The sequence below is a fragment of the Drepanopeziza brunnea genome (assembly GCF_022702325.1).
Source record: "Drepanopeziza brunnea f. sp. 'multigermtubi' strain 214-2 chromosome Unknown ctg6, whole genome shotgun sequence".
In the NCBI taxonomy this organism is placed as follows: domain Eukaryota; kingdom Fungi; phylum Ascomycota; class Leotiomycetes; order Helotiales; family Drepanopezizaceae; genus Drepanopeziza; species Drepanopeziza brunnea.
Window position 1 is genome coordinate 2,594,328 of NW_027094069.1, and position 17,401 is coordinate 2,611,728.

The 17,401-nt window shown below is 43.4% G+C and overlaps 4 protein-coding genes across 4 annotated transcripts; 2 read left to right on the plus strand and 2 right to left on the minus strand.

Moving 5' to 3' along the window:
* Nucleotides 1-299: 299 nt before the first annotated feature.
* On the plus strand, nucleotides 300-1,509 carry L3040_004566 (uncharacterized protein; the record flags this gene model as incomplete). Its single annotated transcript, XM_066155522.1, has 3 exons — nucleotides 300-312; nucleotides 382-774; nucleotides 866-1,509. 3 exons carry the CDS (start codon nucleotides 300-302, stop codon nucleotides 1,507-1,509), a joined length of 1,050 nt encoding a protein of 349 aa, XP_066012034.1.
* Nucleotides 1,510-1,854: 345 nt separating this feature from the next.
* Nucleotides 1,855-2,591, minus strand: L3040_004567 (uncharacterized protein; the record flags this gene model as incomplete). The annotated part of the gene is made up of 4 exons (XM_007291627.1): nucleotides 1,855-1,942; nucleotides 2,048-2,175; nucleotides 2,241-2,368; nucleotides 2,453-2,591. The coding sequence occupies 4 exons, from the start codon at nucleotides 2,589-2,591 to the stop codon at nucleotides 1,855-1,857; spliced, it is 483 nt and encodes a 160-aa protein (XP_007291689.1).
* A 621-nt stretch (nucleotides 2,592-3,212) lies between these two features.
* L3040_004568 (uncharacterized protein) lies at nucleotides 3,213-4,096 on the plus strand (the record flags this gene model as incomplete). The annotated part of the gene is made up of 2 exons (XM_007291628.1): nucleotides 3,213-3,422; nucleotides 3,533-4,096. 2 exons carry the CDS (start codon nucleotides 3,213-3,215, stop codon nucleotides 4,094-4,096), a joined length of 774 nt encoding a protein of 257 aa, XP_007291690.1.
* Nucleotides 4,097-4,242: 146 nt separating this feature from the next.
* On the minus strand, nucleotides 4,243-5,457 carry L3040_004569 (uncharacterized protein; the record flags this gene model as incomplete). Its single annotated transcript, XM_007291629.1, has 2 exons — nucleotides 4,243-5,148; nucleotides 5,269-5,457. The coding sequence occupies 2 exons, from the start codon at nucleotides 5,455-5,457 to the stop codon at nucleotides 4,243-4,245; spliced, it is 1,095 nt and encodes a 364-aa protein (XP_007291691.1).
* Nucleotides 5,458-17,401: the final 11,944 nt, after the last annotated feature.

Consider the following 17,401-nt stretch of genomic DNA (forward strand, 5'->3'; position numbering starts at 1 on the left):
TTGATTACTAACTTAAGAAGATTAGGTAATATGGGTAAATCGCAAATATCAACTAAGAGACGGATGGTTCAATGACCACATACGGTACCGGTACTATACAAATAAAATGGGGGTGAATGAGGTGTTTCCGTATTGAAAGAGAGGAGCTCAGCTAAAACTACACCTGGAGCTAGTCCCCACCGTACTCCGTACCTTCCCAACCGGAATTGAACGTCAGTACAGGTACAGCTACAGTACTGACAGTAATCTTCCCTCCACCACCGAGATCTGAACACTACAACCAAAAATCCGCAAATACCATGATCACCATAAGCTCGTCTCCCTCTCCCCATCTTATCCCATGCAAGAACCACATCTAACGAACAACCCTCTCTTCCGCAGAAGTTCCTTGCTCCTCCGCCAACATCGGCCCTGGCTTCGACGTAATCGGCCTCGCACTCTCCATCTGGCTCGAAATTCGGGTATCGATCGACAGCTCCACCACCTCGCAGGCACCACTGAACTGCGTTATCAGTTACGAGGGCGAGGGCGCGGACGAGGTACCGCTGGGCGCGGACAGAAACCTCATTACGCGCACAGCCTTGTACGTGCTGCGGTGCCATGGGCAGCGAGCCTTCCCTTCGGAAACGAGAGTCCACATTGTAAATCCTATCCCTTTAGGTCGAGGGCTGGGGAGTTCAGGGGCAGCGGTCGTAGCCGGCGTGGTACTCGGGAACGAGGTGGGGAAGCTGGGGCTGTCGAAGGCCCGGATGTTGGATTACTGTTTGATGATTGGTATTGCTCCCCCAAGGCCTCGCCCTTTGAGTTCACTTTCTGTTACATGGAATGCATAATCTGTACTAATGGTTTCTCTGCGTGTTAATAGAGCGCCACCCAGACAACGTCGCAGCGGCCCTTTATGGCGGCTTCGTCGGTACCTACCTCAACGACCTCTCCCCTGAAGACACCTCGCGCAAAGAGATCCCCCTCAGCGAAGTCCTGCCCGAGCCAGCCGGTGGCCTGGATACCGGGTTCGCGCCTCCCGAGCCTCCCCTCGGCATAGGCCACTACATGAAATTCCCTTGGGCAAAGGAGATCAAAGCCATAGCCATCATCCCGCAGTTCGAGGTCGCGACTGCAAAAGCCAGGTCGGTGCTGCCGGCCTCGTATTCGAGGGCGGACGTAGTCTTCAACCTGCAGCGGATAGCGCTACTGCCGAGTGCACTAGGCAGGAGTCCGCCGGACGCGGAGCAGATCTATCTCGCGATGCAGGATAAGGTGCACCAACCGTATAGGAAGGGCTTAATTCCTGGGCTGCCGGAGATTCTGCAGAGTGTGACGCCAAAGTCGCATCCGGGGCTTTGCGGAATTTGTTTGTCGGGGGCTGGTCCGACTATTTTGGCACTGGCGACGGAGAACTTTGATAGCATCGCGAAGGTCATTCTGGAGATGTTTGCGAAGAAGGATATCAAATGTGATTGGAAGCTGCTCGAGCCGGCGGAAGACGGCACGACAGTCACTCATAGCTAGACGACCTAAACATACCCCCGATGATGTTTGGATTGTTTGCATTCAAGTGACTCGCAGGTGCCTCCTCGCCATCTTACAAAAAGCTGCAATTAAGCTCGTTGCCCAGATCCAAGTGAGCAGGTAGAATTTGAATGCCAGCTCGATAAACCAGGCCACAGACCATCAACGCCCGAAATATTCGTCCAAAACAAGGGCAAAGCCACTCCTACTACAGATGCCAGAGCTAGGATGCTGCGACAATGTAGGCACAGTAACTCCTAATGCAGAACTGGGCTCTGCTACCGCGATATAGCAACAGCGCCTCCGTACTCATTTCATACGACACCTCGACCTTCGCAACCGGATCTAGATACCGCCACCCCACGCGCCTCGAATTCTCCTTGCCAATTGAATATCTTTTTGCATGATCGTAACCCTCTTTGCGTGGATAGCACTGCGAATTGTCAAGTTAGCAGCATCCTTCCGTACCACTTGTGTCCACAGCGTCGCTCGCCCGAACCACCACCAAAGATCCCCGAACGCGCCAGAATTATCTTACCAGAGATTCGTATCCTCAAACAAATGCACCAGAAAGGCCTCGGACGCCTCCTGCAAAGCCTGGATAGCCTGCGACTGCCATCTCATGCCCGATCCCGCCGGTCGCAACGTCAGCGCAATCTCCCTGACCTACTCCGCATCAGCTCCTTTGCGCATCTTCTCTGTACCCATCTACCCCGATGTATAAAACTCACGAGTCTCGAGAACGGAAGCTTCAGCACCAGTAGCTCCGTACTCTTCTGGTACTTGCGGATCTCCTGCAGCGCCTTGGTACCCGGCTTGTAGCGACGCTTCTTGCGAATGGCGGGGAGAGGGTCGCCTGCTGTTCATTCGCACTGCAATCAGTATGCGCTTTCGAAGACAAAGTACGCCAATTTTGGGTGGATCGAACTTGTATGGGACGTACGTTGAACCGCGCTGGCGCGTTTTGGAGGCATAGCTGGCAGAGTCTTGCCGCCGGATGGTCGCCCCTTCTTGCGTCCTGAGCCTGGTGTTGATGATGATGATTCACCGGCATTGAGGCGCATGCGCTGCTTGCTTGCCATTGTTGATTTAGGATTGGAATGCGGGCGGGACGCAAGGGACGAGGAATGTGAGGAGGAGCGTGGGGGGAGACTGGCGCGTTCGAGGTCGAGGGTCTCTGGTGGACGCGACAGGACTTCTCAATAAGACATAAAAAATGCGCCGGATGGATGGCCGGAGATGCGCGCAATTTCGAATGTCGTGAATCCCGTGAAGAAATGCGAGGATTGAAGATCCGGGACTCTGAAGGTTCGAGATGAGGATCTCGAGTCGCGACATCGAGCTCGCCGGTGTTTACTTTGGGTTTCATCCGAGGGTGGGGCGATAAAGATATCTTATCGGACAACAGGAAGTGGCCACTTCAACAACGACACCTGTCTCCGATTGATTGCAACAAAGAGAAGAGGGCAGCCCAACGCTCTCTGCCCACGCTCTTCCCACGCTCTTCCCACGCTCTTCCCATCATCTCATACATTCAATCCTCACTCTCGCTCAGGAATTTATGGCCTCATCTGCATCTGCGACCTAAACAATACACTGACAGTAGTTTCCTGCAATACATTACAATACGATACGATAAGACAGGATACGATACGATCGATCAACGGACAGCTGCCAGAGCAAACGCCAGAGCAAACACCAAAATGGACCAGATGATGGGCGGAGCAGAAGGTGGTATGGGCGGCATGGGCGGCCAAGCTGGCTTCCCTCTCGAGCAATGGTTCTGGGACATGCCGCTGTGCACGCGATGGTGGACGACGGCGACGGTGATGACGAGCGCGCTGGTGCAGTGCCAGATTGTGACGCCGTTCCAGCTGTTCTACAGCTTCAGAGCCGTGTTCTCCAAGTGGCAGGTACGCGCCCTCGTTCGTCTGATATATAATGTGGTCCTATGGTCCTCGGGGCATGGAAAGGAAGGGATGTGATGCGTTGTTCCTGATGCTAATAACATGAGAGGAAATAGTACTGGCGCCTTCTAACCACTTTCCTCTACTTCGGTCCTCTCTCCCTCGATCTCGTCTTCCACGTCTTCTTTCTGACCCGCTACGCGCGACTCCTCGAGGAGTCCTCCGGCCGCTCTCCCGCCCACTTCTCCTGGCTCCTGCTCTACAGCACCACCTGTCTCATCTGCCTTTCTCCCCTTGTGTCCATGCCCTTCCTCGGCCATCCCCTCAGCTCAACTCTCGTTTACATCTGGTCGCGCCGCAACCCCGATACGCGGCTCTCCTTCCTCGGCCTGCTGGTCTTCACAGCCCCGTACTTGCCGTGGGTGCTGATGCTGTTCAGTCTGGTGGTGCACGGCGTGGTTCCCAAGGACGAGATCATGGGCGTGGTGATCGGGCATGTGTGGTACTTCTTCAGCGACGTGTATCCGCCCTTGCATGGGGGAAGTAGGCCGTTTGATCCGCCCAGGTGGTGGAGGAGAATCTTTGAGGGACCTCCAGCGGAGATTACAGCCGACGCGCCGGACAACGAGATTAACAATGAGATTGCTGTTGCAGCAGCTCCTGACGCGGAAGTCAGATAGATACACCTCGACCGGCTGACAATGCGTTGGCAGGCATCATTTGGAGTTACAGGTGGTAGGCAGGCAGGGCTTGCTTGGTTAGGTTTGCAAGAGCATAGGGCAGAGGCGTTTACTACAAATGATACCATTCCCTCAGACCAGACTGCCTATGTGTCATGCTGTGCTGCTTGTCCCGAGCTTTCGCCCGCGTCTTCCTGTTCTTCAAGCTCGCCAGCTGCAACGGGGAAATGCAGATGCTTCCAGTCCTCCAACTCTTCAATGACAGACCGTAGTCGGTCCCTAATGCTCTCAATAGCATAACTGCCCAGCAACAGCCTCAGCGGGGGATACGAGCAATGTCCTAACTGCCATACCAACTCCGCACACTTCACAGCACTAGTCGGCTGCTTGTCCCCCAGCCACTGCACCATCCTCTTTGCATGCAGCGCCGGGCTCGTAGCATGCGAATACGGCTCGCTAGCCGGCCGGATCAAAAAGTGCCCCCAAGTGGGCAGCGGGCTCTTTTCCCAATCCGGCTCATCCCTCCTGACCAGCCCCGGCTCCACAAGCGTGGCCTTGATATTGAACGAGTCAATCTCATACAACATGGCCTCGATGAGTCCCTCGACCGCATATTTCGTCGCACAGTACGGTCCCAGCCCCGGCACGCCCAATGCACCGCTCGTCGAGCTAAAGATCAAGTACCTGCCTGCGCCCTGCTCCCGGAAATACGGCAGGCTGAGCTGGATGATGTTCAGCGTGCCCATGAAGTTCGTCTCGAACTGGTTGCGCAGCTCGTGGTCGTCCTGGTCCTCGCACGCGCCAATGACGCCGTAGCCCGAACAGTTGACGATGGTGTCGACGTGGCCAAAGTGCTTGATAGCCGCCTCGATCACCTCGTTTACCGACTCGCGCGCGCGCACGTCGCAGAGCGTACCCAGACAGTTGGGATGCCAGTTCTGCATCGAGTCGAGCGTGTTCTCAAAGGTGCGGCCGACGGCGCAGACCAGGTCGCCTTGGTTGAGACAGGAGCGCACGAGGCTGCGACCCATGTGTCCTGTGCTGCCGAAGATCTGGGAGGCCGTCAGTTGAGATGTGCAGTATTATATGTTATATAAGAGAGCGGTTTAGGGATCCAGGACGGCCATCCAGCACTTAATTGACGGAACTGCTTATGAATGATTCATACTCACAATCCATACCATTTGTTTCGCCGGATTGCCTATCCCCGGTGGATCGCAGCTCACGGGTAACTGCAGCTTTGCTTTCGTGTTTGGACCGTCTGCGGGTGACACAGAGGAAGCAGGCAGCTCACTATGGTTGAGGGTGTCGTCGAGCGAGGCCTCGATGTTAACGTCGCCCTCGGTCTGAAAGCGATCCATCGCTATCCACCTTCGCCTGATTATCTGGTAATTGCAATTGCCTGCATGCTGCTGGGGCGAGGAGGTTGAATATTGTTAGAATATTGGACTGCCGCCTATATTCCCTTGTATGGACTAGCCTCTTGGCTGTTCCTTAGGTACACCTGTACTATAGCTCTCAGTACTCTCACGCCTAATCTACTACACCTTCTGCACTCCTGATTCTATTATGGTAGCAATTTAATAGAATCAGAAAACCTTAAAAGCCTCAATCAAATCTCAAACAAACAAACAATCAATTCAAACCTACCTCTTTAACTATAGTCAACTTACACTCATAACAATCCTCCCTTATACCACCGAAAATCATTAATGCCGCTAAAAGCTATATTCGAAGACGAAGAGAAACGCTTGCTAACAAAGGACAATTACTACCTCTAATCGTCGGCTCGCTTAGGTGGGCCTCCTTTCAGCCTTTCAGTCTTAGTCGGTATAAGCGATTGCGGATCGGAAGCGAGTGCGGATTTTTTATTTTACTACTAGTTTTCGTATATAAAATACAATTCACAATATCACTTTTTGATCCACAACCGCACAACTCAATTGTATTTTACAATCAATCATAGGCCGAAAACGCACTCGTTCGTTCGATATAAAAGCCACGCTCAACCAAGTAGTCCTAATGCAATTGAAGATCTGCAAAACAATAGCGAATCGTCGATAAGGTTTAAAAAGAAGAAAGAGATGTTAAGTATCGTAAAAGAGTCGATTCACGCAAAGCTAAACACGAGCGTAAAAGGATTATACGAGAACGCCTTGTTGCAAGTTTAATTATTGAAAACGACGATACAATACTTATTTTAATTCTCGATTCGAAAGAGATTTAGTAGATGCAATAACCTTTTAAACGTTAACTTTTGCGGCCTCGTAAAAAAGGTATTCCTCGACCAACTCTTTCTTAACCCGAACTTTCTTACGATAACGATAATCTGATAATTATAACCGATACTATTAAAGACCCTTCTTTAAAGCAAGATGTTTTTCTTTTTTCTAGTATTAATATCGATAGCGATAGTTTCAATTCTATGGTGACAGATGGCGTATACCTAGGTAGGTGGAGCAGATCAAGGTCTAAGAGATGGCGATAGAAGTGTCTGATCTATTCAGGGGAGCACGGGAGCAACTGTAGATATGTACATGTGTGGTACGTGGCCTCTAAGGAGCTTGGCAGGCACGTGCAAGGGAGCACGTGCTAGGCCACGTGAGGAGCACGTGCAGACCACACTGTGCAACAAATTCTAATAGTAATAGAGATTCAAACGATTCGTTGCGTAAAGTAAGTGTCGGTATATCCATATCGACCTTAGCTAGTAGTAGTAGTAGTAGTAGTAGTAGTTGGGGAGTTCACCCGTGAACCAGGGTTCACGGGCCACTTGGCATGCCTCGCTTAGCATGTTAGCAGTCAAGGGACCCCCAACTTGACAAGTAAACTTATTAGCTAGCTAGTGCACGTGATTCCTTCTAATCATATAAAAGGAATCAGCTCCCTTGAGCTTTAAAGAGCAGACAGAATTCAAATACTTTATCAACCGAGTGTTTTGTAATTGCAAGTACTTTAACTGTGACAGCCTGCCTTGTTACTTGCATCAGCTGATCACCCATCCAGGCCTAGCGCTTGTAGCTATGTATATAGACCTTCCTGAGCTCCTCGAGCTTCTTGTTTCCTTTCTTCATTTTGTATTTTAAGGTCAGAATTTATTAGTTCGTTATATTATATAAAGTCTTTCGATTAGGTCGTCGTATTATAGCTTATTGTTATTGATTATTGTTATAGCTTACAGATTACGGCTTATTGATTATTGTTAAGAACGGAGTGAGTTATTTATTAAGTGCTCTACGGTCTTCTTTTATTGCTTATAAATTATTGTCTTTTTTACGACCTTACTTTTTCTTTAGCTCTTTCGACTTAAAAAAGCTTCTTTTAATTTTTGCATTTCGGTTGCAAAACGAATTCTTTTTTTTTTTTTTTTTTTTTTTTTAGCGTTTCCGACACTTAAACGCCTTCCTTTTCTTTATTCTACTATTTGTGACGAACTGATGAATTCTGACCTTGGAATACAAAGTGAAGAAAGGAAAACAAAAAGCTCGGGGAGCTTAAGAAGGTCTATATACATGGCTATAAGCGCTAGGCCTGGATAAGTGATCAGCTAATGCAAGTAATAAAGCAGGCTGTCACACTACCTTTTTAAAGAGCTGTTTTAGCTTTTTTAAAAGTACTTGCCAAAAGAAAGGAAAATAAAAAAAAAATTCAATCGTAAACCATGGTTTACGAGTAGAATTGCTGAAAAAAAAAACTAAAAAATACGCCGAAGCTATAGATCGCGGTAATCGTTAAGGTTAGCGTCGTAGCTTCTAGAAGCGTTCCATTCCGCTAAAATTTCCTTTTTTTCGTCCGAGTCGAACTCGCTTAAACTTTTATTTTCTTTGACGAGTCGGTCCGAAAAAGAGTCTTAAAGAACTCGTTTCTTTATCAAAAGCTTAGCTAAAAAGAAAGTATAGCTAGCTATTTAGTAGTCGATTATACCGTAACGAATATAGCGATTTGATTTGCGCTAAGCTTCGCGCTAATCGAAAGTGCTATAAAAAGCATGCTAAAGAGTAAAGTATCGGTTTTCTAATAGCTAAGTTTGATTAGCTTCGTAAGCGTCGATAAGCTTTATAACGCCGAGCTCGTTAGCGTACTGCAATTGCTCGAGTTGTTAAGCGCGGTCGATTACTAAAAGGTCTATTAAGTCGCCGAGAAGAAAGCTCGTTGACGTGCGAAAGCGGTTTTAAAAAAGGGCTGATAGAGCCGAAAGTCGAGAAAATCCGTAAGACAAGCCGGAAAGACCGGAAAAGCCGGAAAAGCGTTCAAGCTATTAAGTGACGTGTACGTATTCGGTATACGTAGTTAAAAGAGTCAATTAGCTATTTAAACGGGTCCGTATAATTAAGTTCAAACTATTGCGGAACGCAATAATCTTATTAACGTCGAGCTAAGTTTGATAACGAGCAACGTGCAAAAGTCGTTCGAAGCGTAAGACGTAAATATAAAAAGCGTCCGTACTTTGCTTGCAAGCAAGCAGCTTATCTTTAGCCTTTTGAATTTTGTTTAAATTGTCGTAAGCGAAAGCGAGCTGATCTAAAAGAGTATTATAATCTTAATTGCCGGAGTCTTAAGCTAAAGCTAATTGAATTAAAACTATTGCTTAAATACCGGGTTTTATATTAAAGTAAACGTAATAAAACTGCGCAATAAGTCCGCTAAAAGCTTTACCGTCGACGAAAAGCTTAGCTTTGATTAAAAGAAGCTAAGTATTTTATTATTGAACCGTACCGTTGAACTTATCGAGATCCGGAAGGACGCATTTGCGCTAGCGAAAGGCCGTTCGTAATTGCTTTACGAAAGACTTTAATTAAGCGATTCTCGTAAGAAGAGAAGGGCCGTCGTCTTCGTAAAAGGACATGGTAGTAGAATGAAGAAAAGGGGGGCGTTTAAGTATCGGAAACGCTAAGAAAAAGAATAGAGAAAAGAGTTCGTCTTGCAACCGAAGTGCAAAAATTGAAGAGAGCTCTTTTAAGTCGGAAGAGCTAAGGAAAAGGTGAGGTCGTAAAAAAGATAATAATTTGTAAGTAATAAAAGAAGACCGTAAAGCACTTAACAAGTAACTCACTCCGTTCTTGACAATAATTAATAAGCCGTAATTTGTAATAATAAGCAATAACAATAAGCTGTAATACGACGACTTAATCGAAGGACTTTATATAATATGACGAATTGATAAATTTTAACCTTAAAATACAAAGTAAAGAAAGGAAAACAAGAAGCTCGGGGAGCTCAAGAAGGTCTATATACATGGCCACAAGCGCTAGGCCTGGATGGATGATCAGCTGACTGCAGGTAACAAAGCAGGCTGTCACACTATTATATCTTTTTACGAAGACGACGGCCTTTTTTCTTTTACGAAAATCGCTTAATTAGAATCTTTCGTAAAGCAATTACGAATAGCCTTTCGCTAACGCAAATGCGTCTTTCCAGATCTCGATAAGTTCAACGGTACGGTTTAACGGTAAGATACTTAGCTCTTTTTAATTAAAGCTAAGCTTTTCGTCGACGGTAAAGCTCTTAGCGGACTTATTACGCAATTCTATTACGTTTACTTTAATATAAAACCCGGTCTTTAAGCAATAGTTTTAACTCAATTAGCTTTAGCTTAAGACTCCGGCAATTAAAATTATAATACTCTTTTAAATCAGCTCGCTTTCGCTTACGATAATTTAAATAAAATTTAAAAAGTGTGACGACCTTAAGCGATTACCTGAAGGAACTCACGGGAGCGCGGGGGTTCACATAAGAGCTTAAGAGAATCTCGAAGTAATAACTTAGAATCAACAATTACCGAGTGTAAAGGTCGAAGGTAGCTAAGGTCTATATACACGAAGGTAGAAGCGCTAAGGACTCGTGAACTATGGTTTATAAGTCAAAAGCGAAGAATAAGAGAATACGAAGAATACGAAAGAAAAAAGGAGAGAAGTAGCTTAGCGCATGTAAAGTGCGTCTAAGAGACTTAGCGTATCGTTATACTACTTTTTCGTCCGAAAAAAGCTCGTCCTCGAGCGTTTATCTATTGCTTTATTACTACTCAAGTGATCGTAGTTATTAACACCGTTCGAATAAGCTTTGATCTATTCGAAGAGCTTCGCGGGAGGGCCGAAGAGCTCTTTGTGTTTTAAGTGGAAGTCACGTACTTTAAAAGGAGCGTATATGAAGTCGGAAGCGAAGTACTAAGTAAAGTCAATATCGCGGTCGAGCTAAGAAGCGCGGTATTTAAGGTGCTTCTTGGTTTAGCGTACCGCTAAAATATTCTTTACTTCGTACTTAAGTTCGCTAGTGATATTAATTAAGTCAGGTTTAGGAATGACTTGCTCGAAAGTAAAGTTATTAAGAGCTTTTCGCAATCGTCCGGAGTAGAAGACTAAGTGAACCTTTATTGACTCGAAGAGCTTAAGTTTAAAGCTGCTATAAACGTTGTCGGTAACTTCGAACGGTCCGTTCGTAAAGTTATCGAGCTTCTTTAATAGTCGAGAAGTAAAAAACGAGCGTATGTCTAATTAAACTTTATTATTGACGTCGAAGTCAACCGAGCGCTTTGATTTATTAGCTTGTTTAGCTATGCGGTCTTAAGCGCGCTAAAGGTGCTCTTTAGCGAGGTTTTAAGCTTTAAGGTGGCGGTTAGCGTAAGCGCGAGCTTCGTTTTAGTTGAGCTTGCGAAAAAGGGTTTAATCGTTAGATCGTTCTAAGCTTTAATTCTAAGTGGTCCGAAAAGCGTAACCGTGAATTACTTTAAAAAGGGAAAGGCCGCCGAAAGAGTCGTAAAAGAGCGTTAATTAAGCGAAGTCTATTATAAAAAAGAACTCGCTTTAATCGTCTTAATAATAGCTTACGAAAGGACGGAGGCGCTTTTGCAAGTATTAGTTGTAGATTTCGATTTAACCGTTAGTCTTAAGGTGTGCGGCGGTGCTGAGCGTCAGTTTAATGCCGAGGATCTTATTAAATTCTTTCTAAAACTCGGACCAGTATTAAGGTCTTTTATTAAAAGTCAGCGTTAAAAGAGCTTTAAAATACTTATAAATATAATAGATATAAAGCTTAGCGAAGCCTTTAGCGTCGATGGACTTGTGATAAAGGATTGAGATTGCTTGCTTAAAGAAGCGGTCGATTATTATAAGGACGTTGTCGTAGCTGTATTTGTTTTTGTTAAAGCTATAAAAATCTATAATAACGTGCTTTTAAGAGCGCGAAAAGATCGAGAAAGGTTAAAGCAAACTAGGTTTCTTATCGCGAAGCATTAAAGCTCGTTTGCAAGCGTAGCAGTTGCGGCAATACTAATTGACGAATCTAGCTATACCGTACTAGTAGTATTATGTTGCAAAGAGCTTGTAAGTTTTGCGAGAGCTAAAGTGTGCTATAAATACTTAGTCGTAGACTTCTCGAACGAGTAACGAGCGCAAGTTTTAAACGTTAAAGACTAATAAGCGGCCGTTATAAAGCAGCAGGTCGCTTTTTATAATGAGTTTAGCCCGTGAACCGTGGTTTACGAGTAAGGACTCGGCTTTAGAAGCTTGAATTCGAAGTGCTATAAAGCTAAGAGCGGTCCGATTGGCTTTTAAGACTTAGTTAATGATTCGGAATGTCGGTAAGAGCTCCGCGATTTCTTCGATAATAACGGCGGTCTTCGAAAGCGTAAGTTAGCGTAGCTCTTCGGTCAAGAGTCGTAAGTTAACGTTGTCGGCGCAAAGTAGCGTTTGCAAGCGCTAAGTGCGCTTAAAGCTGTTTTAAGAAAAGAGCTCTTCGGTGCGACGTATTAGCGCGTCAGCTAGCAGGTTGTCTTTACTTAGTTTGTACGTGATAATGAAGTTGTAATCGAAGAAGAGCTCTGCTTAACGTGCTTAACGAGCGTTAAGGGTCTTAAAGGTTATGAAGTACTTTAAGGCTTTATAGTCGGTGATTACTTGAACTTAATAAAAGAAGCCGGCGAGTTCGGCGCGGAAGTTATTAAAAGAGCGTATAATAGCTAGCATCTCTTTATCGTAAACGACGTAGTTGAGCTTAACGAGAGCTATAATCTTAGAATAGTAAGCGACTAGTAGCTAGTCGGGACTATGCTTTTAAGAGAGGACTAAAGCGACTACGCCGTCGGAAGCGTTAGTCTTTAGCATACAAAAGAAGTCTTGGTTATAATGCTATAAGATTAGCGCAATAGTCAAAGCGAGCTTTAAGAGGTCGAAGCTCTTTTAGCATTGAGAATTGAATAAAAAAAAAACGTTAGCTTTAGTCAAGTGTATTAAAAGCTTCGCGATCACGCCGTAATCTCGAATAAATCGGCGGTAAAAGTTGCAAAATCTAAAGAAGCTTTGAACGCCTTTAACGATTGTAAAAAGCGCTTAATGCTTTATTATCGAGGTCTTGTCCGGATCTACTTTTAAGCTTTCGATAAAGATGATAAAGCTTAAGTATTTTACTTTAATAATGCTAAATTCGCATTTCTTAATGTTAGCTTAAAGGCCGGCGTCGTCGAGTCGTTAAAGAACTTAGCGGACGTAGCTAGCGTGCTTTAAAAAGTCGAAAGAATAGATCAAGATGTCGTTTAAATATGCTATGCAAAAGATGTTTAAGAAGTCGAAGAAGAGGTCATTTATATAGCGTTAGTAAGTGGCGGGTCTATTAGTCAGTCCGAATAAAAAGACTTTGCACTTGTAAGCACCGTAGCGTATTCTGAATGTTGTAAGCTTTTCGGAAGCTAAGTCTATCCGTATTTTGTGAAAGGCTTGCTGAATATCGAGTTTTGTAAAGATTTTAGCTCTCGAAAGACGTGCGAAAGTCTTATCGATTAAAAAGAAGAAGTATCGATCTTTACGAGTAAGGTTGTTTAGCGCGCGGAAGTCAATATAAAAGCGGAAAGAACCGTTTTGCTTCTTAGCAAACAAGACTAAAGCTGCAAATAGCGTTGTTAAAAGTTCGATAAAACCTTTGTTAAGATTGTCGATAAAGTAAGCTTTAATAAGCTTTAGCTTAAGGATCGACATCTTATATAATAATAAGTACCGAAGCGCCTTCTCTTTCCTTTCGAAAAGCTCGATCTTGTAGTCGTAAGGCTTATATAATGCTAACACGTTGCTAGCGGCTTTAAAGAACACGTATATATAATCGGAGTACTCGAAAAAGATAAGAAGGTCGTTAATAAGCTCTAATAGTTCCGTTGCAAGGTCAATAGCAGAAATGGAGCCGTTAGTAAAGCGTATTAGCATTGCTTAATAATTAACTTAAGTAAAAGCAATCGTTTAACGCTTAAAAATTAAGCAATTGAGCTCGTAGAAGGACGTAGAAAACAGTTCTACGTCTTTTTAACGAGCGATCATATAGAAAGCGTGTCCGGAGACGCCGTTGATTTTAAAGTTTCTATTGATTTTATGCTTAAATGTTTAGCGAAAGCGTTTGACGAGTAAAAGAAGTTTTACGAAAGCGATATCGATTGATATAAGCTTACGGTTTATTTAAGATATTGATTTAGCGTAATCTTTAAAAAAAGTGTTTTTCGTAGAGCGAAAAGATGACGGCTTTACGAAAAGGTGAATAGAAGAAGAAGGTTTAACGATTTTAGAAAAGGAAGCGGAAAGAAGACGATTTTAAAAAGAAAAAAAACGATTCCGAAGAAAAGAAAGTGATTTTGCGATTATCGTTACTACTTGATCCGCTCGTGAATTATAGTTCACGAGTGAATTAGCGTCGTAAGCTTTTTAAAAGCGGTCCAAGGCTCGATCACGCTTATTAGCGTCGTATTAATAACGAGCGTTTACTTTACGCTAATTAAAGTGTATAATCTTAATAGGTTTAGCGTAAGTAGCGGTCGAAAGGTTAGAACGAAGCTAATAGAGCTTGCGGCGGGCGCAATTAAAAAGAATCTAGTACTCAATTAGCTATGCTCGTCCGAGAATCACGCTATGATTTCCAAGGTTAATAATAAAGAAAAGAGTAAAGGATTAAACGCGCTTATCGATTGTAAAGTTAAGAAGTGCAAAATGTAAGATAATAGCTCTACGAGCTTTATTATATAATTTGATAAAGAATAAGGTCGAGAAAAGTTGAATCAAAGGTTTAAGAAAAAAAGAAAGTGATTTTAATAGCGCTAAGTTAATTAGCGCGTACTTATTAGCTCTTAAGTCGAGCAAAGCAGATACCTTATACGAAAGGCTATTCTTAATAAAAGTGACGAGTATAATCATAGCTTTATTATTAAAGAGCTTCGTAAGGTCGAGGTATCGTATGTTTCGAAGCTAGCTTAAGAAGAAGGCTTTGCTTAAGCCTCGACGTTTCTTTTATTATCGAAAGCGTCGGAGTTAACAAGAAAGAGCTCTTAGTAATCTTTAAGAGCATCGGAGTAAGGCTTATCGTTCGAGTTATCCGAATAAAGGCCGTATTCAAGTCTAGCGCCGTATTTTATCTCGTTGATTAAGTGGTGGCAAAAGAGCTTCGGCGTATTCGAGTCTTTGCGAGACGATCTAAAGGTTTTAATCGCTGACTTAAAAGCGTTTCCGAAAAAAGAGAATTTGTTAAATCGATTAGATCGATTTGCATTAGCGCTAAGGCTGTTAAAGGTTTAGCGCTAAAAAGTAGAAAAAAAGACGGGAGCTAAGCTACTTTAGCGGTTCTCGTAATAAATGATTTGCTTGACCGCTGCTTTTTAAGCCGAGCGGGATTCGTTACGAGCTCTATTATAAAAGCTCTTCGCGAATTAAGTATTATACTTAGCTTGTAGAGTATCGTAGAGCTTTGCAGACGCGTATTAGCTAGCAGCTAATTGTTGGACGGCGGTCTAAAAGTCTTTAAAAGTTATAGTCTTAGCAAATTCTAAATAAAGCTAGTCGCGCAGCGTCTTAATGATCTTAAAACGCAAAGCCTTACGTAATCGGTCTTCGTCTTTAATTTCGGCGGTAGCGGCAAGCTTCGAGAAAACAAAGTAGAAGTCTTAGAATTGCTAATTAAGCTTTATATAAAGTTTTTCGAACTCAATTGACGCTTTAGCTTTTTTAACGAGGTCGTTTAAGAACTCGAAAGCGATTTAAACGAGTTCCGAAGCGGTTACAAAGTTGTTACGATCTATAACTAAAAGAGCTAAGAACAAATAAGCTGTTCTTTCGGTTTGATCAAGAACGTAGTTTTTACGTTAGCGTTCTATAAAGAAGTATTCTTCGAAAGCTTTTAAGTTGTCGAAGACGCGAGCTTATTAGTAGCGTGCTCGGTAGCTTACACCGTCTAAAAGCTTTTGTTTAAGGTTGAGGATCCGCTCGATACGAGCGCGACCTTAAGAAGCTAAAAAAGAAGCTTTAAAGGTGTTGAATTTAACTAGAGTGCGAAGGTTAATTAGCTTGTGAAGAGAAAGTGGTTTATCATCGTCGTCGACGAAGAAGCGGCGAAGGTTAGCGGTTCTATAAGTAAAAGGAGTGGCTTAGAAGACCGAAGGCTTGTATAGCTCCTTGCTTTTAAAGTTATCTTCGAAAGAGACTTAAAGAGGCTTTGACGAGCGTTCCGTAGTTAGCAAGACCGCTTAGAGCTGGTCTAGTTCCTTTCGAGCTCGACGGGCTTCTTTTTTAGCCTTTTCAGCGAAGGTTTTTTGTTCGCTAGCGTTTTTATCGAGCTCTTCGTTGCGAGTTTTCATGTTTGCGAAGAGCTTTTTGAGCTTAGCGGCCTTTCGTTAAGACTAGAAGAAGGCTTAATGTTAGGCTAAAGCTTCCTTGAGGTTGGTAAAAGCCGAGGGATCATCTTTATCGTCTTGCTTACTAGTAGCTTCTTCTTAAGTAGAAGGAACTGCTGGTTGGGCCGTAGAGGAGGAAGGAGCTGCTAGAGCAGCTTTAAGAGGTGTGCGGAGGATTTTGCCCGCGGAGCGAAGGTTGCTATGTTATGTAAGTGCTATCCTTCAAGTTATACTTGGAATAGGCCTTCTCGTGACCGTTAGAATCGTTTGAATGTTTTTTAACGTCTAACTATTAAAGAATTCTAAAAAAGAAGAATATTATTAAAGCCGTTCTCGGCGGAGTAAAGTAGTTGTTGATAATATAACGACTTTAAGCGATTACTTAAAAGAACTCACGAGAGCGCGAAGGTTCATATAAGAGCTCAAGAGAATCTCGAAGTAATGACTTAGAATCAACAACTACCGAGTGTAGAAGTCGAAGGTAGCTGAGGTTTATATACACGAAAGTAGAAGCGCTAAAGACTCGTGAACTATAGTTTATAAGTCAAAAGCGGGGAATAAGAGAATACGAAGAATACGAAAGAAAAAAGGAAAGAAGTAGCTTGGCGCATATGAGGTGCGTCCAAGAGACCTGGCGTATCGTTACAAAAAGCTAAAGATAAGCTACTTGCTTGCAAGCAAAGTATAAACGCTTTTTATATTTACGTTTTACGCTTCGAACGACTTTTGCACGCTGCTCGCTATTAGACTTAGTTCGACGCTAATAAGATTATTGCGTTCCGCAATAGTTTAAACTCAATTATACGGATCTGTTTAAATAGCTAATTGACTCTTTTAATTACGTATATCGAATACGTGCACGTCATTTAGCAGCTTAAACGCTTTTCCGGCTCTTCCGGTCTTTCCGGTTCGTCTTACGGATTTTCTCGACTTTCGGCTTTATCGGCTTTTCTTTAAAACCGCTTTCGCACGTCAACGAGCTTTCTTTTCGGCGATTTAATAAACTTTTTAATAATCGACCGCGCTTAACAACTCGAGCAATTGCAGCACGCTAACGAGCTCGGCGCTATAAAGCTTATCAATGCTTACAAAGCTAATTAAACTTAGCTATTAAAAGACCGATACTTTATTTTTTAGCATGCTTTTTATAACACTTTCGATCAACGCGAAGCTTAGCGCAAATCAAATCGCTATACTCGTTACGATGCAATCGACTATTAAATAGCTAGCTATACTTTCTTTCTAGCTAAGCCTTTAATAAAGAAACGAGTTTTTTAAAACCTTTTTTCGAATCGACCCGTTAAAAAAAATAAAAGTTTAAGCGAATTTAACTCGAACGAAAAAAAGGAAATTTTAACGGAATAGAACGCTTTTAAAAGCTACGACGCTGACTTTGACGATTACCGCGATCTATAGCTTCGGCGTATTTTTTTTTTTTTTTTTTTTAATAATTTTATTCGTAAATTATAATTTACGATTAAATTTTTTTTATTTTCCTTTCTTCTGTCAAGTACTTTTAAAAGAGCTAAAACAGCTCTTTAAAAAGGTAGTATGACAGCCTGCTTTGTTACTTGCATTAGCTGATCACTTATTCAAGCTTAGCGCTTGTAGCTATGTATATAGACCTTCTTGAGCTCTTCGAGCTTCTTGTTTCCTTTCTTCACTTTGTATTC